The 25,458-nt window shown below is 42.4% G+C and overlaps 1 protein-coding gene across 2 annotated transcripts in view; it reads left to right on the forward strand.

Annotated features, from left to right (window-relative positions):
* The window catches only part of LOC126273102 (dynein intermediate chain 2, ciliary), a 305,511-nt gene that overhangs the window by 188,266 nt on the left and 91,787 nt on the right, over positions 1-25,458 (forward strand). For both annotated transcript variants that reach the window (XM_049976536.1, XM_049976535.1), the window contains one exon: positions 11,362-11,539. In XM_049976536.1, the coding sequence (XP_049832493.1) occupies positions 11,362-11,539 (178 nt within the window). The remainder of the gene's footprint in view (positions 1-11,361; positions 11,540-25,458) is intronic.

The following is a 25,458-nucleotide window of genomic DNA, read 5'->3' on the forward strand; positions in this document are numbered from 1 at the left end:
ACACACACACACACAAATGACCAGTGATCACTGTCTCTGGCCATCGAGGTCGGACTACAAGCAAAAGTGCATGATGGGAGAAGCAGTCTGGATGGTTGGATTAACGAGGAGACTGAGGCATGGAGGGGGAGGGATAGCAGAGTTGAGTTGGGGGATGGTGAAGTGCTGCCTGTGGGAATATACAGAGACGAGGTGGGGAGAGGGTAGGGCAGCTGGGTGCAGTCGAGAGGTTAGAAAGAGAGGGGCTAGGAGGGGAGTGCGGGGAAGGGAGGAGGGAAAGGAGAGAAGTAAAAATACTGTGGCTGCAACTCTCCACTATCCCTATTCCTTTACCACATGGTGCCCTGCTAGTCACTGTTGATGCCACCTCCCTTTACACCAACATCCCTAATGTCATTGCTGCTCTAAAACACTGCGTTGCTCAATGCCTGATGGATTCCAAACCTACAACCTCTTTCCTGGTCAGCCTGACTACCTCAAAGATGGCTACATCATTACATCTATCCATAACATACCTACCAACCATCGGCAATACCTCCACTTCGAAAGCTGCCACCCATTTCATAACGATAAGTCCCTTCCATATAAACTTGCCACCCATGGTCACCACAGACCCTCTCAAAATATATCAAGGGTCTCACTGAGGCCTTCACAGACTATAATTACCATCCCAGTGTTGTACAGAAACCACTCTCCTGTGCCTTACCTCTCCAATAACCCACCACCTCCTAAGGTCCCACCCTCCAGCCACAGAGCAGCACTCAACTTGTGACCCAGTACCAACCAAGATTGGACAACTGAACCATATTCTCTGCCAATATTCCAACTACCTCTTGTCATGCCCTAAAATGAGGAATGTCCTACCCACTATCCTTCCCACCCTTTCCTCAGTCGTATTCCGTTGCCCACTGAACCTACATGATATCCTCATCACTAGCTATTCGACCCCTGCTTCCTATTCCTTTACCACAGGTGCCCTGCTCGTCACTGTTGATGCCACCTCCCTTTACACCAACATCCCCAATGTCCATGTCATTGCTGCTCTAGAACACTGCATTATATGCAAAAACTGTCTAATACGTCCTCCATCCACTACCTACTCCAATCTGGTCATACGCATCACCTATCCCATCAAAGGCAGGGCTACCTGTGAAACTAATCATGCAATCTACAGGCTAAGCTGCAAATACTCTGCTGTGTCCTACATGGGCATGACAATGAACAAGCTGTCTGTGTGCATGAATGGACACCAACACACTGTGGCCAAGAAACAACTGGAACACCCAGTTGATAAGCATACTGCTCAGTACAATATTATTCATTTCAGTAACTGCTTCACAGCCTGTGCCATCTGGATCCTCCACACCAAAACCAGCTTTTCTCAACTCAGCATGCGGGAACCCTTCCCACTGTATATTCTACATTCATTAGTCACTGTTCTTTACCCAAATATTTTCTTCTCTGTTCCTACTCCAGAATTATCCAGCCCTCATTCCACCAATACACCACATTCCTCTTACTTCTCTCCTTTTCCACTCCCTCAACCCTCCCCTCACATCGGCCTAACCTCCCAACTGCATCTAGCTTCTCTACCCTCTACCCATCATGTCCCTGTATGTTCCCACAAGCAGCACTTACTGTCCGCCACCCCCAACCTGCTATCCCTCCCCCTCCCTGCCCCAGCCACCTTCTTATCCCCACCACCCAGACAGCTTCTCCCATTATGTGTTGTTGCACGCACTCAGGCCTCAGCAGCCAGGAACTTTCTATTATAGTCATAGGATATTACTTTTTTTTTTTGTGAAGTACACAATTTTGAACTTTTAAAGCAAATAGTCAGTCTATGCACCACTTTGATATCTTATCAAGATATGACTGAATTTTGCAGCTTTTTTTCAAACAATACTTTGGATGGGGAACAGCATCATTTGCATAAAGTGTTGGGCTATTATTAGTACTTTCAGTAAGGTCATTAATATGCAACATGAACAAGGTCCCAACACACCACCCTGGGACAAACTGGAAGTCACTTCTGTATCTGCCAATGACTCGCATCCAAGGTAACGTGCTACAGCTTCCCCACCAATAAATCTTTCAATCCTGTCACAAATTTCACTTGATAATCCATGCAGTTGTACTATTAAGAGTAAGCATAGGTGTGATACTAAGTCACATGGTATTTTGAAATGAGGAAATACTTTATCTACCCGACTGTCTTGAACCATGGCTTTCAGGCTATAAAATGAGAAAACTGTGAGTTGGGTTTCATATGATTGATGTTTCCAGAATCCATGTGGGCTGGCATGGAAGAGCTCATTTTGTTTGAGATAGCTCATTATGTTTGAGCTCAGGCTGTGTCCTAAGATTCTACGTCATGGTGGATATGGGGTGCTACTTCTGTGGATGACTTATGCTACACTCCTTGTTGATAGTTGTGACCTGTGCTTTCTTCCAAAGACTGGATGTGGTTTTCCTTTGAGAGATTTACAGTAGATTATGGTTAAAGGGCAATCTAATTTAATAGAAAATTCAGTACAAAATCTGACAGGAATTCTATTGGGACCTGGAGCTTCATTCAGTTTTAGCTACTTCAGTTGTTTCTCAACACCACTGGCACTAATACCTACATCATTCACCTTTGCAGTGGTATTAGATTAAAGTGGGCAGTAGCTATGGAGTTATATTTGTATGGGAACATTTTAAAGCAGACTTCAGCATTGGTGCTTTTTCTTTGCAACCCTCAGTTCTAGTCCCTGTCTTGTCTATGAACATCTGGGGTCTAACTTTGGTACCACTAACAGGCTTGACATATGACCGAAATTTCTTCAGGTTTTGTGAGAGACCCTTCTATAATATTTTACTATGGTAGTCACTGACAGCTTCACGAGCTGCCCTCTTGACAGTTAAACACGTTTCATTCAGCATCACCCTGTCTATAGCCCTAAGCTTTGTTTTACATATATTATGCAGTAGTCTCTGTTCCCTTAGAAGTTTCTGTACAGTGACTTTATACCTTGGAGGGTCTGTCCCATCATGAACTGTGCTGTTAGGCACATATCTATCAAATGCATGGTCAACTGTTATTCTAACATGTTCCTCTACACAGCTAGATGTTTCAGGTTTCTTATTCCTGCCTCTTTACTCAGTTTGCTGAACACTTAAAGCCTTCTACCTGTTTTAGTTGTCCTTTGTACTTTGGTAATCATAGTTGGTATAACTTCCTGATACCACTGTTAGTTCTGATACCAGTTTCTATGTGATCATACTCATGTAAGTCACGTCAGTTTGTTGCTATTACACCCAATACCTTTCCATCATGAGCACACCTCCAAATAAACCATTCTCAGTAATTAAACAATGGGAAGTCAAGGTTAGAATATCAACAATACAGAAAAAGATAGGTTGCTACTCACCATGAAGATGACACACTGAGCTGCAGACAGGCACAACAAAAAGACTATTGCACACTAACCTTTTGGCCAAAGCCTTCTTTAGAAACTAAAAAACACACATGCATTCACACAAGTTACCACAACTCACACAAATATGACTACTATCTCTACCCTTCCAACGAGGATACAGTTGAAATTTGTTGAATTGAAGCAACTATCCAGAGTGGGGCAAGAAAGAGGAACTGATAGTACGTATTGGTGGGGGAAGAGGTATCAGTGCATCTTGGCGGAGCATGCAAGGGCTAGAGGCGACAGGAGGAAAAGGCTGCCAGGTGTAGTTCAGGATGCTGGGGGAGGGAGAAGGGCTGAAAAAGAGATGTGGAAGGAGATGAGCAGAGAAGGGGACGAGACCGGTGACTGCATTGGCAGAGAGCAGTGCACAATGAGGGTGAGGTGATGTGAATTGGGAGCAGGTGATAGGACGAGGGGGCAGAATCAGTTGGGTGAAGGGTATGGGGACAGTAGTTTATCATAGATTGACGCTGGGATGATTTTGGGAGCATACAATGTGTTTACAACTGCCATCTGCACAGTTCAGTAAAATTGATGGTGGAAGGGGGAAAACACATATGGACCAGGTTGTGAAGCTGCTATTGAAGTCAAGCATATTATGTTCAGTTGCATGTTGTGCCACAGGGTGGTTCACTTTTGTCTTCACAATAGTTTGGCAATGAGCATTCATCCTAGTGAACAGCTTGTTGGTAGTCATACAAATCCAAAAAGCAGAGCAATTATTGCAGCAGAGCTAGTATATGATGTGACTGTTTTCATAGGTGACCTGGTCTCTGATGGGGTAGGATAAGCCTGTGACAGGACAATGGAACACTGCTTTAGGAGGCATGGGAAGCATCTTCTGTAGGATGTCACTCATTTCAGGGCATGATGATAGATCATCAAAGCCCTCATGAAGAATGTCCTTCAGTTATTCCAGTCCAGGATGGTGCTGGGTGACAAAGGTTGCACTCCTTTGTGTCTGGTTCTTGGGGTTGGTGGAGGAGTTGGGATTTGTGGACATACGGCACAGGAAATATGTTTACAGCCTAGATCTGAGAGCAGTGTCTGTGAAGTCTTCATAGGACCTGCAGCATAGTGGGCAAGATAGTTCTTGTCATTGCAGATTCACCACTCCTGGGTGGTCATGCTTTATTGGATGGATTTTTGGTAGTTGGTGGGTTTAATGTGGACACAGGAATGGATGAAGCCATGAGAGAGGAGGAGGTCAACATCTAGAAAGTTGGCATGCTGGGGTGAGGAGGTGTTGACGTTGTGAAGGAATGGGAGTGGGGCGTCTTATCACTGTGTCCAGATCATGAAGATATCAACAGTGAATGGAACCATACCATTGATATGGGGTTTTGGGAGGCTATCAAGGTTTCCTCCAGATGACCCATAAACAAGTTGGCATAGTAGGGTGCCATGTGGGTGCCTATGGCTGTGTCATAGGGTTTTTTTTGTGCCTACCCTTCAAAAGAGAAGTTTTTGTGCATTACAATAAAGTTAGTAAGGTGAATGAGAAATGACATAGTGGATTTGAACTCTGAAGGATGTTGGGAGAGGTAGTGTTCAATCGCGGCAAGACCATGTGCCTGAGGGATATTGATGTATAGGGAAGTGGCACCAACAGTGATGAGTGGAGATAAAGGAGGTAAAGAGCACAGATGGAAGTGTTTGATATCTTTGAGATGAGAAACTACATTTTTGGCAATTGATTGGAGGTTTTGGTCAGTGAGGGCCAAAATTCTTTCTGTGTGGGTAGCACAATAACCAGCTACAATTGGCCATCCAGGGTTGTTGGGTTTAGATATTTTGGGGAGCATGTAGAAAGTGAGTGTGTCAGGTGTCATGGTGTTGAGGTGGCAAATGGATTCTGGGAAAGACCTAAGCAGTAAGCAGGTATTGGAGGTTATGTTGGACTTATGGGATTGGATCACTCAGACAGAGTTTATAGGTGGAGGAGTCAGACAATTGGTAGTCTCTGCGATTCATACTGACAGTGATGGTTGGGACTTGGGGAAGGATGGTGAGGCCAAGTCTGAGGTAAGGAATTTCTGGAAGGTGACCAGGAAGTGGTTATGTGGGAGGGGGAAGAGAGGATTACAGTTGGATGAAGGTAGGAATTGGGAGAGCTAGTGCTCAATATTGGAATGAGGTTGGATTTGGTTGGAAGGAGTAGTGGTAAAGGAAGTGTTTGCATTGCGGGGATTGGGAGAAGGAGAGTAGGCCAACATGGGTACATTCGGGTGGAGGGCTGAAGGTGAGGCTTTTGTATAGGACTGAAATTTCTTTGGGGCTGAGGATTTTGGTGGAAAGGTTAACAACAGTGTTCTGGGTTTGTTTCAGCTCTGGATTTGGTGGAGTGTTGGCAAGGAGTTTTGGGGATGTGCCATGTTGGAAACGTCAATGAGGTGGAGTGTGGATGCTATGCGGGGTTCTCAAGGAGGAACACTGTGGATAGGATAGGGGTCGGATAGTGTTACTCCAAGGTGGCAATAGGATGGGAGCATGTTGTGTAACTTAATGGAGGTGGTGTCTGGAGTACTCTTCCAGGTGCTTTATAGCAAGGAATTGAATTTCAGAGTTGTAATTTATATAATAAGGGTCCTACAGTAGCTGTACCCTGCAGAGGGAGATGTCTGTGCCATGGAGATGTGCTTTTGCAGTACCTGATTTGTGATGGACAGGGACTGGTGGATCATGAAAAGGTGAAGGTCATTGTGAAAGGAGAGGTGGGTTCCAGCTAAAGGAATTTTTATGGTTAGACCAACAGGGAGGATTCCATGGTTTAGGCAGCATTTAAGGAACAGGATGTGAGATTGGGTTCTAGCCAGGGAAAGGGATATTTATCTGAACTGGTGTAGAAAGATGGAGGAGGGATCCACTGTGGTGGCGTTGACGTGGGAAAAATGGAAAATGATGTAGGAAATGGGCAGATGAAGACATTAGGTGGTTGTGAGGAGAACAGGACAACAGAAAAACATGCGTAAAAATATGTACAGACATTCATGAATGCATAAAAATACACACAAATATGTAAAATTACCCACAAATACATAAGAGTATGCACAAATATGTCAAAATATGTAAGTATACACAAAAAAATTAAAGGAAAAAAACTTATAAAATGTAGGAAAAAAGGACACACCAGATGAAGTATGGGAATATTTATGTGTAAGAGAGAGAGGGAAGGGAGGATGGGTTAGGTCTAGGTTCAGAAGTTTGTGTAGCACAGTCGGGTGTAGAAAATTAAATGAGAATATACATGAGGTTGAGGAAGGAAATGGGTTCAGTAGCAGTAATTAATTATCGGAAAGAATTTCCCCCATGAGAAGAGAAGCTGCACCAGCAATTCACGCAGTGACATAGCCATGTATTGTCCATGGACAAGACTGTTGATACAGTGTGGCTCATATGTCGGAGTGTGTACAGTTTGGTAAGTGGTGAGAATAACACAGGAAAGATGAGGAAGAATGAACAATGAGTAGCATAACACTTTAGGGAATTGCAACAAAGGAAAACATCACAAGATCATGAGTTGCAAGAGAAGACATTGGGAAAAATCAAACAGTGGAATGTCCAAGTTGGAGTGTCAACATTTATGAAAAGGATAGGTTGTTACTCACTGTCAATATGACATGTTGCACTGCAGACAGGCCCAGTGAAAAGACTGTTACGCACTAATTTTTAGGAGTAAGCCTTCTTCAGGAAAGGAAAGAAACACTTGTATTCAGAGAAGCAAGCATATCTCTCACACACACGTGATCACTATATCTAGCCACTCTGACCAAAACACATAATGCAGGCATTGGAAATCTGTTTGTAGGTTAGGTCTGGGGGGTGGTGCCTATCTGTGAATGCCTTTGTGAGATTAAAAGCATATTTGGCAAGTGAGTTCTATGTCGCTGCAGATATGCCATCCACAGGCGGCTAGGCTATACAGGAGGGATTTTTTGATGTGCAAGGGATTTTAGCTGTCAAAATGTAGGTAGTGTATCTGCAGTGAAAAGAACTCCCTTGCCCAGTGTGCTGAAGGTCTCACAAAGGTTGTTACAGACAGGCCCCAAGACCTAGTTCGCTAATGGATTTTCAGTGCCTCCAGTGATGACAGTATCTTTTCCAGTGATGACAGTGTCTTTGGGGAACTTGTATATTACTAAACTTAGATTTTCACCAAAGTCTTCAGTCACATCTGGAGCTGAGTCTGATGGTCGATAGAAAAATCTTTTTGTAAGTTCAGCTTATCAATATGATACATGAGCAACAGCAGTTACAACAGACTCCCCTGAAGCGTAATGAAACTACAACTTTGTTTGCTAGTGGCTCTTCTTTTTACATATCACAGCACACACTACATATAAAAATACTCATACTTGTCACAAATCAAAGAAATATTGTGTTTCAGACATTATACATTATGTGGACAATAGCTTGTGTGACCACCTTCTCTTTGGCTTGAAGCAACACTAGCGCTATGCAACATCAAATGGTGCACACACGTCAGTCTCTCTATCAATAGATGGCACCACCGTACCCGCAGTTACATGGTGCCACCTTCCGTGTAAGGCAAAAGTAGATGTACTGTCCCTAAAGTCATGAAACATATAATTTGAAAAAGATTTATTAGCTATTTTGTACAACAGGTTACTGTTCTTCAAAGTACTCTCCATGACCACTGACTGTCCTATACCCCTACACCTCATTGGTGAGCAAGATGGGAGTTTCCTTTAAAGCTATAGTCAGTCACTTGAATAACCTCAGTGCTGTTAAAATGGTATCGTTTGAATATGTCATGACCTTGGAGAACAGAAAGATGTTGGCCCAAGTCAGATCAGAAGTGCAGGTTGCTGCAGCAGTGTTGCCTTGTTATGCTTTGCTACAAAAAACCGTTTTAGGAAGACATTCAGCTGGGTGCATTCTCGTAATGCAGCAGTCAAGTAGAGACAATGTCCTTTTGTAGATGAATGAGTCTTTTCTGCTGTCTTATGAGATTCATTCAAATGAAACCTGGTCAGTACATCTACTTTTGCCTTACACGGAAGGTGGCACCATGTAACTGCAGGTATGGTGGTGCCATCTATTGATAGAGAAACTGACGTGTGCGCACCATTTGATGTTGCATAGCGCTAGTGTTGTTTCATGCCAAAGAGAAGGTGGTCACATAAGCATCGTCCACTACCAAACATGCAGGTGAGTAAGCAGGTACAACGAGGAGTGATATGATTGTTGACGGCAGAGGGATTTGGAGGCTGTGAAATGTATCGATGGATGAAGGCTATATATGGTGAGTACAGTTTGAGTTGTTCAAGTGTTGTGGAATGGCACAAACGATTCCTTGAGGGCCCAAGTCACTGGAAGACGATGCTCATCCTGGACAGGCTCATCGTGTCATCGCACCAGAAATGGTAACTGAAGTGAATGCTTTAGTCTTGGACAACATCAGAATCACCATGGACGAGATCCATCGGTTACTGGCTATTAGCGTGGGCACTGCCCACACCATAATGCATCAACACTTGAACTTTTGACAGATTTGTGCACAGATGATTCCCCACCAACTGACTGCCAAACAGCACAATACATGAATGGCGCTGTCTTTGAGTCATCTGCAACGTTTTCATGAGGAGGAATACGGCTTTCTTTCATGTATTGTCACAGGTGACGAAACATGGTGTCATCATTTTGAACAGGAAAGCATGCGTCAGAGCAAGCAGTGGAAACATGCGACTTCACCATCTCCAAAGAAATCAAAGGCCATGCACATCAGGTCTGGTAAGGTCATGATGTCCTTCTTTTTCGGCCACAGGGGCTCACTGCTTGTGAAGTTCCTGGAATGGGGAATGACCATCAATGCCCAGCATTATCAAGCCACTTTACAGAACCTTAGGCGAGGCTACAATTCGAAACGCTCAGGCATGTTGTCCATTGGCATTATCCTCCTGCATGATAATGCCTGCCCACACATGGCCAATGCGGTGAAGACAAGATTGCAGCAATTTTTGTGGGAAATGCTGGAACATACACAGTACAGTCCTGACCTTTCACTGTGTGACTTTCATGTGTTTGGACCTCTTAAACAAGCTATTCACAGACATCGATGAAGTGTGTGACTGGGTCCAGGCCTGGATCTGACAACAGCCTACTAGCTTCTTCGAGAATGGAATTGACCGGCTAGTGTCACAATGGGATAAATGTGCCAACAGTTTTACTGACTATTTTTGAGTATGTGTACTGTGTATAACTACATTTTTGAGCTAGTAAAATCATTACCATTACTTTACAATAGTGACCAGGTTTCACTTGAATGTCCCTTATAGAACACTAGGCACTAGGCAACATAAACAGTCTGTCCTTGAGGTACAAAGTTTTTACAAACTTTAGCCTTATAATCAAGAAAGACAATCAACATTCTCTTCAATTTGGATTTCCTCATCCTTGTCTTCTTCTGTTTTGGCAATGCCAGGATGTACCATTCAGAACTCTGGCACATTTGCTATGGGTTGTATTGAAATGCGCACGTTTCATCACCTGTAATAACATTGTTCATATAATCCAGTTCATTTTCCACACATTACTTCTGTCCACTTGTGATCAACACTTGACTGACACCGAGCGAGGTGGCACAGTGGTTAGACACTGGGCTCGCATTCGGGAGGGCGACGGTTCAATCCCGCGTCCGGCCATCCTGATTTAGGTTTTCCGTGATTTCCCTAAATCACTCCAGGCAAATGCCGGGATGGTTCCTCTAAAAGCGCACAGCCGACTTCCTTCCCCATCCTTCCCTAATCCGATGAGACCGATGACCACGCTGTCTGGTCTCCTTCCCCAAACAACCAACCAACCAACTTGACTGATCTTTTGCTCCTCCATCAACAGTTTGTAGACCAGCTTAGTGCGCACCTTTCACATGTTCAATTCTTCTGTAATTATGTGATGCATGACAGTTTTCAGAATGTTAAGTGCGTGAACTAAAAGCTGAACACTCAACAGCCAGCATTCAACCTCCGATGGAGATGAGTCACATTTTCATCAGTTTGGCTTGATGTTGGCTATTCACTCATTCCTGGTGCAGCTTAAACTTTCTCAACCACTTTGTAACTTGCACATAGAAAAGAATTGACTTCTATTAGCACTGTTTAAGCAGTTAATGAGTTTCTGCAACTTTTTGTTGAATTTTATGCAGATCTTGATTGCCCAGCATTGTTCAAAAGTATCAACCATTACATGGTCTCAAAGTAGGGGTGTAGCAAATCAGTGATCATGATGCCATGGATGCTCAGAGCAGACTGACACATAGGGTGAGCTACAAAGCTGTGGATCATCCCACACAACTCGAACATGCTGTGACCTATGAAGGCACAGCAAAAAAATACTGTATATTTCATGACTTCTGGGGCACACCTTGTAATTTAAAAAAAAAAAAAAATTCTTAGATGTGCTCAAAATGAGCAGCTAATAATTGTGCTAGGTAACTCAGATTTCAACAGTTTTTAAAATGGAAATGAGCGTATGGCATCGTTTGCCGGGAGGCACCACCCAAGGAAGTTCGGCCGCCAAGTTGATGCCATATTGGGCAACTTGCATACCGGTGATGAGGCAGAAATGATGATGAGAACAATACAACACCCTGTCCCCAAGGGGAGGAGATCTCCAAGCTGGCCAGGAATCGAATCTGGGCCCGCTTGCATGGGAGACGAGCACATTACCACCCAGCTAAGTAGGCAGACAGTTTTTTAAAATAAAGATATATATGTGTGTGTGTGTGTGTGTGTGTGTGTGTGTGTGTGTCAAAAATGGTGTTGTATTTGCTAAGTCATTTTAGTCATCTAATGCAATGTTAACAAAGTCATTGTAACTGTAAATATTAATGTTTGAGTAATTATCGAACTGCATGAATAACTTTTAATATACCTAGGTTCGATGGGGAGAAGACATGCCAGATGGAGAAATGAATTTTTTCTCAGTGTCAGCTGATGGGCATGTGTTTAGTTGGGTTCTTGGACAAAGTGGTTTATCACAAACAGTTGTTATTCCACTGGTACTGGCAAAAGAACCAATACCTGGGCCACAAGGAACTTCAACAAGCCTTACAGGTAGGCACCATCCTTTTTCAAAAGCTAACAATGTTCTCTTTTGCAATTATAAATACTTACGTTAAATCATGTACTTAGTAAATCAAGCATCATCATCAGAGACCAAGCTCTACTGCAGCATCTTGTATATTATCAGGATAGTCATTTAGTTTTTGTTCACCAAGTCTGATACATTATTACTGTAAACATAGTAATGGTATTCAAAACCTTGATTATAACTACAGCTATAAATATAATAACTACATGGTAATAAGCTTATACACACAATGCTTAAATTAGCATTTGAAAACAACAAAACTGTTTGTAATAATTATTTCTGTGGAACCTCACACTTATCATTGAGTTACAAATACCACTCTAATAGAAAATACTATAATTTATGGATTGCCTGTTCACTTTTGTCTTGGAATCTTCAGCTGATACATAACTTTAAACAAACATCAGCCAATGATCTTGAGACAAAAGCTGACAGGCACTATGTCAACAAGTGACTATGAAGGCCTCAGCAGTTTTGTACTGTAATTTCATTTTTTAAAAACGGTTTCACTGTTTCGAAAGCATTTACACTGTGGAGAAAGTGAGATGTAGCTTTCGGCACAAGTACACTCCTGGAAATGGAAATAAGAACACCGTGAATTCATTGTCCCAGGAAGGGGAAACTTTATTGACACATTCCTGGGGTCAGATACATCACATGATCACATTGACAGAACCACACGCACATAGACACAGGCAACAGAGCATGCACAATGTCGGCACTAGTATATTGTATATCCACCTTTCTCAGCAATGCAGGCTGCTATTCTCCCATGTAGACAATCGTAGAGATGCTGGATGTAGTCCTGTGGAACGGCTTGCCATGCCATTTCCACCTGGCGCCTCAGTTGGACCAGCATTCGTGCTGGACGTGCAGACCGCGTGAGACGACGCTTCATCCAGTCCCAAACGTGCTCAATGGGGAACAGATCCGGAGATCTTGCTGGCCAGGGTAGTTGACTTACACCTTCTAGAGCACGTTGGGTGGCACGGGATACATGCGGACGTGCATTGTCCTGTTGGAACAGCAAGTTCCCTTGCCGGTCTAGGAATCGTAGAACGATGGGTTCGATGACAGTTTGGATGTACCGTGCACTATTCAGTGTCCCCTCGATGATCACCAGAGGTGTACGGCCAGTGTAGGAGATCGCTCCGCACACCATGATGCCTGGTGTTGGCCCTGTGTGCCTCGGTCATATGCAGTCCTGATTGTGGTGCTCACCTGCACGGCGCCAAACACGCATACGACCATCATTGGCACCAAGGCAGAAGCGTCTCTCATCGCTGAAGACGACACGTCTCCATTCGTCCCTCCATTCACGCCTGTCGCGACACCACTGGAGGCGGGCTGCACGATGTTGGGGCGTGAGCGGAAGACGGCCTAACGGTGTGCGGGACCGTAGCCCAGCTTCATGGAGACGGTTGCGAATGGTCCTCGCTGATACCCCAGGAGCAACAGTGTTCCTAATTTGCTGGGAAGTGGCGGTGCGGTCCCCTACGGCACTGCGTAGGATCCTACGGTCTTGGCGTGCATCCGTGCGTCGCTGTGGTCCGGTCCCAGGTCGATGGGCACGTGCACCTTCCGCCGACTACTGGCTATAACATTGATGTACTGAGGAGACCTCACACCCCACGTGTTGAGCAATTCGTCGGTACGTCCACCCGGCCTCCCGCATGCCCACTATACGCCCTCGCTCAAAGTCCGTCAACTGCACATACGGTTCACGTCCACGCTGTCGCGGCATGCTACCAGTGTTAAAGACTGTGATGGAGCTCCGTATGCCATGGCAAACTGGCTGACACTGACGGCGGTGGTGCACAAATGCTGCGCAGCTAGCGTCATTCAACGGCCAACACCGCGGTTCCTGGTGTGTCCGCTGTGTCGTGTGTGTGCTCATTGCTTGTACAGCCCTCTCGCAGTGTCCGGAGCAAGTATGGTGGGTCTGACACACCGGTGTCAATGTGTTCTTTTTTCCATTTCCAGGAGTGTATACTCAACACATCATTAGACAAATGACACATTTTAAATTATTAGAGTAGATGCACCAAATAACTGCTTATAATAAGTAATCTTTATTTATGACTGACTGTCTCGACTTTATCACAATTTTCAAGTATGTCTTGATTGATGTGACATCCATATTAAGTCATTAGTGAACTGTCTTGTAACTGACACTGTTTTAATAAGATGGTAAATGATGTCAATATGTTGAAAATGTGACAGTAGTTTGACAGTTCATATCTTACAATGATATATATATATATATGAACAAAACACAGAATTACTAGCTTTCGCAACTGATGGTTGCTTCTTCAGGAAAGAGGGAAGGAGAGGGAAAGACGAAATGATGTGGGTTTTAAGGGAGAGGGTAAGGAGTCATTCCAATCCCGGGAGCGGAAAGACTTCCCTTAGGGGGAAAAAAGGACAGGTGTACACTCACACACACACACACACACACACACACACACACACACACACACACACACACACACACACACACACACACATATCCATCCATACATACACAGACACAAGCAGACATATTTAAAGACAAAGAGTATGGGCAGAGATGTAAGTCAAGGCGGAAGTGCAGAGGCAAAGATGATGTTGAATGACAGGTGAGTTATGAGTGGCGGCAACTTGAAATTAGCGGAGATTGAGGCCTGGTGGATAACGAGAAGAGAGGATATATTGAAGGGCAAGTTCCCATCTCTGGAGTTCGGATAGATTGGTGTTGGTGGGAAGTATCCAGATAACTCAGAGGGTGTAACGCTGTGCTAAGATGTGCTGGCTGTGCACCAAGGCATGTTTAGCCACAGGGTGATCCTCATTACCAACAAACACTGTCTGCCTGTGTCCATTCATGCGAATGGACAGTTTGTTGCTGGTCATTCCCACATAGAAAGCGTCACAGTGTAGGCAGGTCAGTTGGTAAATCACGTGGGTGCTTTCACACGTGGCTCTGCCTTTGATCGTGTACACCTTCCGGGTTACAGGACTTGAGTAGGTGGTGGTGGGAGGGTGCATAGGACAGGTTTTACACTGGGGGCGGTTGCAAGGGTAGGAGCCAGAGGGTAGGGAAGGTGCTTTGGGGATTTCATAGGGATGAACCAAGAGGTTACAAAGGTTAGGTGGATGGCGGAAAGACACTCTTGGTGGAGTGGGGAGGATTTCATGAAGGATGGATCTCATTTCGGGGCAGGATTTTAGGAAGTCGTATCCCTGCTGGAGAGCCATATTCAGAGTCTGATCCAGTCCCGGGATCGTTTGCCACGAAGGCCTAGGCTGTAGGGAAGGGACTGTTTGATATGGAATGGGTGGCAGCTGTCATAATGGAGGTACTGTTGCTTGTTGGTGGGTTTGATGTGGACGGATGTGTGAAGGTGGCCATTGGACAGATGGAGGTCAACGTCAAGGAAAGTGGCATGGGATTTGGAGTAGGACCAGGTGAATCTGATGGAACCAAAGGAGTTGAGGTTGGAGAGGAAATTCTGGAGTTGTTCTTCACTGTGAGTCCAGACCATGAAGATGTCGTCAATAAATCTGTACCAAACTTTGGGTTGGCAGGCTTGGGTAACCAAGAAGGCTATCTCTAAGCGACCCATAAATAGGTTGGCATACGAGGGGGCCATCCTGGTACCCATGGCTGTTCCCTTTAATTGTTGGTTTGTCTGGCCTTCAAAAGTGAAGAAATTGTGGGTCAGGATAAAGCTGGCTAAGGTGACGAGGAAAGAGGTTTTAGGTAGGGTGGCAGGTGATCGGCGTGAAAGGAAGTGCTCCATTGCAGCGAGGCCCTGGACATGCGGGATATTTGTGTATAGGGAAGTGGCATCAATGGTTACAAGGATGGTTTCCAGGGGTAACAGACTGGGTACGGTTTCCAGGCGTTCGAGAGAGTGGTTGGTGTCTTTGATAAAGAATGGGAGACTATTCATTGTGCCTATCTACCGGCGCTTTCCCACTTAGTAAGTCTTGGAATCTTTGTTTTTAATATATTTTTCCCATTTGGAAATTTCTTTCTATTTTATTTACATCATAATTAATTTGAACCCAAAAATTACGTTTTTTATTGTCTCTGTTGCATTTCGAAATCTTCTCTATCATCTTACTTTCTCTTTTTGTTTGTACAAGTAGTTTCACTTTGTATTCATCTTCCTTTTTTCCGTAATCTACCATACATTTTATCCTGCCTAATTATACTCAATAATACGTAATTTACTTCCAAACCATAACCTAAAAATTTTTAACGCTTTCAACATAACTGCTGCTATAAAATCCACTGTTCCAAGTTTACAAACATTTCGTGTAAACTCGTGAATACTATTTCACAGCTTCAGTTCCTTTCACCCATTAAACAACCATCTCAGCTATTTCTAACAACTTTCGTTTTATTACCATTCCCGTTTTTCCCACATAACCGATCATTTTTTAGCAACTTCCCACAGGTTTAAACGTTATTATTTCTTCATCAAACAATTGTTAGCCTCATTCTCATAACCTGCCAGTACACAACCAGCCCTTTGAATACATTTACAAGCATATTTTTCGATATTTTATTTGAAAAAATTTTTCGAAATTTTATTTTCTCGGGAAACTTTATTCGAAACTTTTTTCGAGAAATTTTTTTCGAAATTTTCCTGAATTTTCCCCACCCTTTAACGTGTTTTGGAGACAACACAACTACCTAACCTTTGCACCCATTGTTGTTCACCAACCTAAGTTCAGCACAGGATCAACATAGCTCATCTCAAACCAACACTTTTTCGACTTTTTTCACACCTTTATCTCTCCCTATATAAATTTCTATTTATTTGCACTTTAACCTCATATTACCCTTTCCACCTTCTAATACCATGTCAACCTCACAACATCCCTACAACGACCCCATTAAATTTTATTTACATTCCCTCCGCAAACATGCCTTCACCCTAGCCAGATTACGCTCCCATATTTTATTTACTCAGGCCTGTCTGACATTTGGCATTACCCCCAAAGGCCTCACACTTAAAGTTCCCATCTCTGGCTGCAATCCTTCTTTCCATCAGTCCTTATACCAGTTCCAAACAGCACAATCCATAGCCCTCACCCGCCTAATCCTTCACCTGTACATCGACTTGGCCAATGAACACACCCATCAACTCCTATCCCAAATCAAAGTCCTCAATCTTTCCTCTCCCGCATCCACACCGGCTGTACATAGCATCCTCCTACAGGCCAACCGCAAATTAGAACAACATGCCACCCTCCACCTCAAAAAACTATCCAATCTCCTGGTTTCCCACCTCCGGAAAGGCAACTCACTCACCCTCCACAACCTTTCCAACAAACCTCAACCTCCTCTCATTGCACACAGACCCAGTCTCTCCCATCTACTCAATCTCCCACTTCCAGCTCCACTCCCCCCAACACCTCAAAATTCTAGTCAACACAATCTGGAACCACAACACCCCAATTCAGTAGTTAACCTTTCCTCCAAACCCCTCTCCCAATCCGAAACCTCTGTCCTATCCAAAGGCCTCACCTTCAGCCCCACTCCCAGGTTCAACCAAACTGCCCTTGTCAAGGATTTACTGTCCTACACTCGTAGTCTCTGCTGGAAATATCACTTTGCCACGAAGAAAAACAATCCTGATCCCACTCCTAATGATCCAACTCCCCAAGACACTATCCAAATTGAACCCTGCCTGCAACAGTTCCGTCCTCCATCACAGCGGGACCCACCTCCTCTTCCTCAAAATCACCCTCTCCAAACCTTCCAGGAATTTCTCACTTCCAGCCTTGCCTCTCAATCTTTCTTGAAAAACCTTAATCCTACTCCCAACATCACCACAGCCGAAGCCCAGGCTATCCGTGATCTGAAAGCTGACCGATCCATCATCATTCTTCCGGCTGACAAGGGTTCCACGACCGTGGTACTTGATCGTCGGGAGTATGTGGCTAAGGGACTGTGTCAGCTTTCAGACAACTCTACATACAAAGTTTGCCAAGGTAATCCCATTCCTGATGTCCAGGCAGAGCTTCAAGGAATCCTCAGAACCTTAGGCCCCCTACAAAACCTTTCACCTGACTCCATCAAACTCCTGACCTCACCGACACCTCGCACTCCTACCTTCTACCTACTTCCTAAAATTCACAAACCCAAACATCCCGGCCACCCCATTGTAGCTGGTTACCAAGCCCCCACAGAACGTATCTCTGCCTACGTAGATCAACAGCTTCAACCCATTACATGCAGTCTCCCATCCTTCATCAAAGACACCAACCACTTTCTCGAACGCCTGGAATCCTTACCCAGTCTGTTACCCCCGGAAACCATCCTTGTAACCATTGATGCCACTTCTCTATACATAAATATCTCGCACGTCCAGGGCCTCGCTGCACTTCCTTTCACGCCGATCACCTGCCACCCTACATAAAACCTCTTTCCTCGTCACCTTAGCCAGCTTCATCCTGACCCACAACTTCTTCACTTTTGAAGGCCAGACATGCCAACAATTAAAGGGAACAGCCATGGGTACCAGCATGACCCCCTTGTATGCCAACCTATTTATGGGTCGCTTAGAGGAAGCCTTCTTGGTTACCCAAGCCTGCCAACCCAAAGTTTGGTACAGATTTATTGACGACATCTTCATGGTCTGGACTCACAGTGAAGAACAACTCCAGAATTTCCTCTCCAACCTCAACTCCTTTGGTTCCATCAGATTCACCTGGTCCTACTCCAAATCCCATGCCACTTTCCTTGACGTTGACCTCCACCTGTCCAATGGCCAGCTTCACACATCTGTCCACATCAAACACACCAACAAGCAACATTACCTCCATTATGACAGCTGCCACCCATTCCATATCAAATGGTCCCTTCCCTACAGCCTAGGCCTTCGTGGCAAACGAATCTGCTCCAGTCCTGAATCCCTAAACCTGCTGGAGAGCCACATTCAGAGTCTGATCCAGTCCCGGGAAGTATCCTGTCACAAGTGGGGCACTTTTGGGGTTCTTCTGTGAGAGGTTCTGGGTTTGAGGGGATGAGGAAGTGGCTCTGGTTATCTGCTTCTGTACCAGGTCGGGAGGGTAGTTGCGGGATGCGAAAGCTGTTTTCAGGTTGTTGGTGTAATGGTCCAGGGATTCAGGACTGGAGCAGATTCGTTTCGTATACGACTTCCTAAAATCCTGCCCCGAAATGAGATCCATCCTTCATGAAATCCTCCCCACTCCACCAAGAGTGTCTTTCCGCCGTCCACCTAACCTTCAAAACCTCTTGGTTCATCCCTATGAAATCCCCAAAGCAACTTCCCTACCCTCTGGCTCCTATCCTTGCAACCGCTCCCGGTGTAAAACCTGTCCTATGCACCCTCCCACCACCACCTACTCCAGTCCTGTAACCCGGAAGGTGTACACGATCAAAGGCAGAGCCACGTGTGAAAGCACCCACGTGATTTACCAACTGACCTGCCTACACTGTGACGCTTTCTATGTGGGAATGACCAGCAACAAACTGTCCATTCGCATGAATGGACACAGGCAGACAGTGTTTGTTGGTAATGAGGATCACCCTGTGGCTAAACATGCCTTGGTGCACAGCCAGCACATCTTAGCACAGTGTTACACCGTCTGAGTTATCTGGATACTTCCCACCAACACCAATCTATCCGAACTCCGGAGATGGGAACTTGCCCTTCAATATATCCTCTCTTCTCGTTATCCACCAGGCCTCAATCTCCGCTAATTTCAAGTTGCCGCCACACATACCTCACCTGTCATTCGACATCATCTTTGCCTCCACACTTCCGCCTTGACTTATATCTCTGCCCATACTCTTTGCCTTTAAGTATGTCTGCTTGTGTCTGTGTATGTATGGATGGATATGCGTGTGTGTGTGTGTGTGTGTGTGTGTGTGTGTGTGTGTGTGTGTGTGTGTGTGTCTGTGTACATCTGTCCTTTTTTCCCCTTAAGGGAAGTCTTTCCGGTCCCAGGATTGGAATGACTCCTTACCCTCTCCCTTAAAACCCACATCCTTTCATCTTTCCTTTTCCTTCCCTCTTTCCTGACGAAACAGCCGCCGGTTGCGAAAGCTCAAATTCTGTGTGTATGTTTGTGTGTTTTATTCATTGTGCCTATCTACCAGCGCTTTCCCACTTGGTAAGTCTTGGAATGTTTGTTTTTAATATATTTTTCCCATGTGGAAGTTTCTTTCTATTTTATATATTTGCAGTGGATGTCATTTTTGTGTCTGTTGTCAAGCACATAGCACAGAATACTGCTCTCATAAACAGAACTGTTCTTTATAATAAACCACGTAAGAGAAAAATATGTATTTGGAAGCTGTGGTAGGTATCCGTAACTGCTTGAAAATTTTTCTTAATGTGGGGTAGCATTCTTAGTGTAAAAAGCAGTCAAGTTCAAGCTCTTCATTGTCTGATGTATTATGTCCTCAAATTAGGTTGCATTCTAAATGAAGACTGGGGAACTAAGTAAAGGGGTGAGTGTCTGAAGTATCACAACCCTAAGTGTGTTTTGTTATGAAGCTGGAATCTCAATAAATATTACAAATAGCTATATTACTTCATAAAAAATTAATTATTTACTTTAGCCGTAGACCACACAGAGACAGTATGCCTGGTCTGTGTATCTTACTTTATTTCCCTGGAATCAATTATCTTCTTATTCTTTCATCCATGAAAATGTTCTGCCAAGTTTTAAAAAATTTGAAAAGGCAGTTTTCATAACTTTGTTCCTAATCCTCTTCCTAATATAATGTACCAGGCAAAATTTCGAGCATTATTATTGTAGACAAAATTAAGAGCATTATTATTGTAGTTAACATTTTAGTCCATATACCAGTTGTAAAATTTTGATGTTTCAGTGGTATGTGGTGTGAGTTGTATTTAAAGATAAGCACACAGGTACTGTAATAGTTTTATTGGAAACTGTTTCAAGGGAACATGCATAGTAGGGAGGGAAGTGTGGGGGGTAAAAATCATAGAGGGAAACCAAGAGATGAATACACTAAGAAGACTCAGAAAGATGTAAGTTGCAATAATGATTTGGAGATGATGAGGCTTGCAGAGGATAGAGTAGCATGGAGAGCTGCATCAAACCAGTCTCTGGACTGAAGACAAGAACAACAACAAAAACAACAACGTATTTTGACTAAAAACAGAAACTGTCATAAAGGTAGCTAGGTATTATCTGTTATTCATTTTACTCATAATATTAACTGGTACTTATAGCATAGTCATATAGGCCCCTATAAACATGATGCATGTTTATATCTCATTAACTTATTAAAGAAATGTGAATTAAAGTTATTTAAGATAAAAAGAAAAGTATATTTCTTTCATCAGTGACTACATCATAAAATTTCTGATTTCATTTGTAGCAGGAAGAGCATCTCACCCATTTTTGTCTGTTGAAATTGTTCGAGTATTCTTCTTGGCAAAGCATGCAGGTGGAATCCATTGTGTCCATGTCCATATCAAAATCATCTCCTGAGATGACTCGTGGTTCCTCTTCAAAAGCATTAATGCTTTAAGAAGCTGAAGCCTTGAAATGTGTTCCTGTAACTTGCTTACAATTTTCAGTGGCAAGCTTCTTGCGAGTGCCGTGTGTAGTGGAACTCCAAACTCAAGGATGGAAAATGATCAGTAAAATGATTTCCCATCCTTGAGTAAAGTCACTGTTTTTCTCATTGGTCAGTTTTAGTGAGTGTTCTTTGATTTGGTGTGTAAAGTTAACTTTATACCAAAGCTTTTTTTTTAAGAAGTTTACGTGATATGAAAAAAGTTTGTGGTCATAAAGTATTCTGTGGCAGATGGATTGAAAAATTAGAAAATGCTGTCGAGAAGGCTTTGAGTTGTAACAGTATAGTCAACCTTGTGCACCAGAGACCAATTCTTAATCTCTATGGTGGGAATGTTGTCTAAATGATGTGGAGTAACTGAAAACATGAAAGCATAACAAATCTCCAGATAAGCCAGAAACTTCAGAAAAGAAAAATTATACATAAATTGTACAAAAAATATCACATATTTGTTTCAGGTATGTCATATTATAAGATAATCCAATCGTGAGAAATTTAGACAAAAATGTTAAATAAATTGTCACAAGAATTTTGTTGTGAAATTGTACAAGTAGGGTTATATGAAATTCAATAGCAGTTTCAGCAAAGTAAGAAATGTAATTATTGAAATATTATAGATGTGATTGTGGCTGTGACTTCATGGCCCAGCTACGTGACAGGTAAACCTGAGTTCTGTTTGCACAGAACTCAGGTTTACCTCCGTTCTGCACATTATGTTACTGTCGAGAAGCTGCGCTTAGTTTTGGCAAGCTCCTACATGTTGTAGTGAGTAACTTTGTGTTGTTGCTCTTTGTTTTTCTGTTCTGTCAAGTTTGTTCATTATGTTTGATGTGAATAATACCAAATTGGGCTGCTGCAATACAAGAAAACACTAAGCAGAAAACTAACCATATTATTTCCAAAACTTCAAAAATAAATGATCAGTAGGTTCAGCTCTGTAGAATAAGTGGTACAAGTAACATAAAAAAATGTTATCTGTAGCATCATTCTAAAGATGATGGTTACTTATAGGATCTCTAGCACAATTTATTGAATCTTCCGTAACTGAAAATCTTAAAGCAGGCTGCAGTGGGTACATTGTGCTCTATTAAAGCCACATTTTCTGCTGTCCCATCCCTTAGCTAACAACTATCATGAAGAATTAATAGAAGGAAAGCTCATGAAATTCATAAACGTTCACTTAACACACTAGTTTCACTGTCACCAAGGAAGAAAAAAGTGGAATAAAGCACAGGAACAGAAAAATGCCATATCTGGGATGAAATTAAGAGCTTGAGAAAAAACCAACATTAAATACTCATTTAAATATTTTTAAATAGTTAAATACGGGTGTAATTCCAAACAAATTATTACAACACATCATATGCAGACTTTTTTCATTGGTAAAGCCACTGTTAGTGATATTTACTCCAAGTTAAATGAAACCTTGGATGATGTCTAGCTTTCTCATTCAAAGTCATTGGTTATAGGTTGTGATGGAGCTAATTTTGAAGAAAATTGTCACTCATCATTGACACATCATCCACAATGTGTTCCAAAAAGAGTTACAAGACTATGGTGAAAATGCTCCATACATGATTTTGCTTCTCTATAATTTTTTTGATGGCCAAACATCTCATTGGGAAGGCTTTGAAAAAAATACAGTCAGATATGAAACTTCCAGGCCATCAGTTTATGGAACTTGTTTCCCCTAGATGGCTGAAATTAGAACCAGCTGGAGAGAGACTCTTAAAACGATCGTCAGCTGCTGAAAACTACTTTCTTCAGTTCATACGCTAGCACAAAAGCAATTTGGTTGGTTCTTTGAAATACATGAATATTGTTACACTATTAAAAGACAAAACTCCCAAAGCAGAAATTATATTTGCTTGTGCAAGAGCTCTTACATATTCAAGATTCATTGGTTTCTTTTATAAGAGAGAACCTTTAGTGCATCTAATCTAAAAGGAGTGCGCAAACCACGTCAGAACACTCATGAATCAATTTTATGTTAGTGGTGCTTCTTTGAGTCATCTTGTGATAAGTATTGCTTTCCACTGAAAAACATAGTTGTCAACATCAAAGAAAGTGAATATCTCAAGAAGCTAAGTGACAAGAAAGGTCCTATATGCCCATGAAAGCTAGAAAGAACTATTTATCTGCTTGTGCACATGATTTGGAAAAGTCCTCTTCAGATAAACTTGGATTGTGGTATCTTTGATGTTTGTAGTTTGCAAAGAGGATGAAAGAAGATTCTCAATAAAACATACAGTAGTTGATACATTGAAGAAGCACTAGTTGATGAATGGAAACTATTGGTGTTAGAAGAAGAAAAATAAAAAAAATCAGATAGTGATAAGAATATAGTGGATGTTAACTGAAGTCAGTTTTTTGAGAAGACATATACCGCTGGAAAAAAGAAGTACATTACAGTTACAGAAATTGTGAAACTTGCATTTGCACTTTCCCATTGTCAGGGGACATCTTGAATGAAGACGTTGCAAATATGTGTGAAACAATGTTGAATACTCATTTGAGTGTCAGAGATGCTGTGATGAATGTGTTTGAGGAAAAGGCGCACTCTGTAATCATCATTCAGGAACTTCTTCATTTGGGGCACACAGCTGATGTCTGATATAAGCTGTACTCTGGATGTGAGAAGAGAGTGGCTGAGGAAAAACTGAGGAAACAAGAATAACAAGAAAAAGAAAAATTGTTGCAAACAAGTATAAAGAATAAGTTTGAAAAAGAAAAAAAGTAAATATTGAACACAGTGAACAGGCGCTTAAGAAAATGAAACAGGAAGAAAAGGAAAGAAGACTGACATTGACATATCATATTATTGCATGGTGCAAACAAGTGCTCGAAATAAGCATTGAATAAAAATGAAATAGTGTGGCCCAAGAGATCTTAGAAAGTTCTGTGAAATCTAGGGAACAAAAAGTGAAGAAAATTGAAGACATAGACAAGGTACAGCAAGCAATTGATAAATGAAAAAATAGTGTTATAACAACAAAATTAGCAAAAACAGTGAACTAATTTTGTAAAGAAAGATACATGATTTTCTACATTACATTTAAAAATTAAAAGTTGTTCAAATTTTATTTCTATTATTCTGAAAATGGTACCATATAGCTGCCCTTTAAGGCCTTTTCTAGTTTTTGGTATTTTTGTGCTGAATAGGAGTGTTACAGTGTATTATACTAAAGTACACTGATGTTCCTGATTTATTATTATTCTTATTACTGTTGTTGTTATTACATGTAATTTTTTAATAGTTTTATATGTTGAGTACAATTAAAACAATAAATAGGTGTGAGTTGGCTGGCTGTGGGGATGCTGGAAATGTGATTCGGTTCGTTGTTTCCTAATCAGACAGTTGAGTCATTTTTTTTATGTCCAAGTCAGTAAAGTCAGTTTTGGTAATCAAAATTATCAGTAAGTCAGTAATTTTACTCTTGGGTTTTGTTTCCATCTCTGCAAAACTCAGGAAAGTTGACAGCATGAAATCATAGTTGGCATACAAGTTGCCTTTAGATCAGGCCCAGGTAACTTATACGCAGGGGCAATATAGTGCTATATGCTTTCTGTAACTGATGATCATTGTACTGCTTTCTAAATTCTTGCAGGTCTTTATGGTTAGAATGAAACATAATGAATCAGAGAGTTTATGGTAAACCAGTTGACGACCTTGAAAACAAATTATTGATCTTTGTAGTTTATAAATTTTCATTAAAAATGCTGATTTAATCTCGAGACATCATTAATTTGCACTTACCATTCACCACTACAGGCGAGTTGTAAGCATGAGTCAGTAGTAGTAAGAGACTCGGAGCAGAATCCTGAGGGACTCAATCATGAATAAGCCTTCATTATGATGCATTAGATATTAATGACTTGCAATCTACCTCTTCCAAATTTATTTTCTGTTGGTTATTTTATCAAATTTCCTTCGGAACCACTGATACTGCAGAGCTTTTTGTAATACACTGCTTTGCAAATCTTAATAACATGTTAACATGGAAATGAATGAAAGTACAGGAGCTTGTTGCCAGAGGTCTTCCAGTCATGCACAAAAAGTTGGACAATACATTGCATGAGGTCATCATGAGTATAGCACCAAATGGGGCTGCCCTCACAACATCAGACAGTTGATGGAATAGGAAAAGATTGTGTATCAATCAGTGAGCAGTTATGGTGCACTTTGGTGGTGGTCATCATTGGATGATTTCACATGGGGAAAAATCATCGGAAAACTGGAAGAAGGACAAAGTGTGACGAGTGTAGCCCAGGAGTTTGGTATTGCTCACAGCATTGATTCACACA

The sequence above is a fragment of the Schistocerca gregaria genome, chromosome 5 (genome assembly GCF_023897955.1).
Source record: "Schistocerca gregaria isolate iqSchGreg1 chromosome 5, iqSchGreg1.2, whole genome shotgun sequence".
NCBI lineage: Eukaryota > Metazoa > Arthropoda > Insecta > Orthoptera > Acrididae > Schistocerca > Schistocerca gregaria.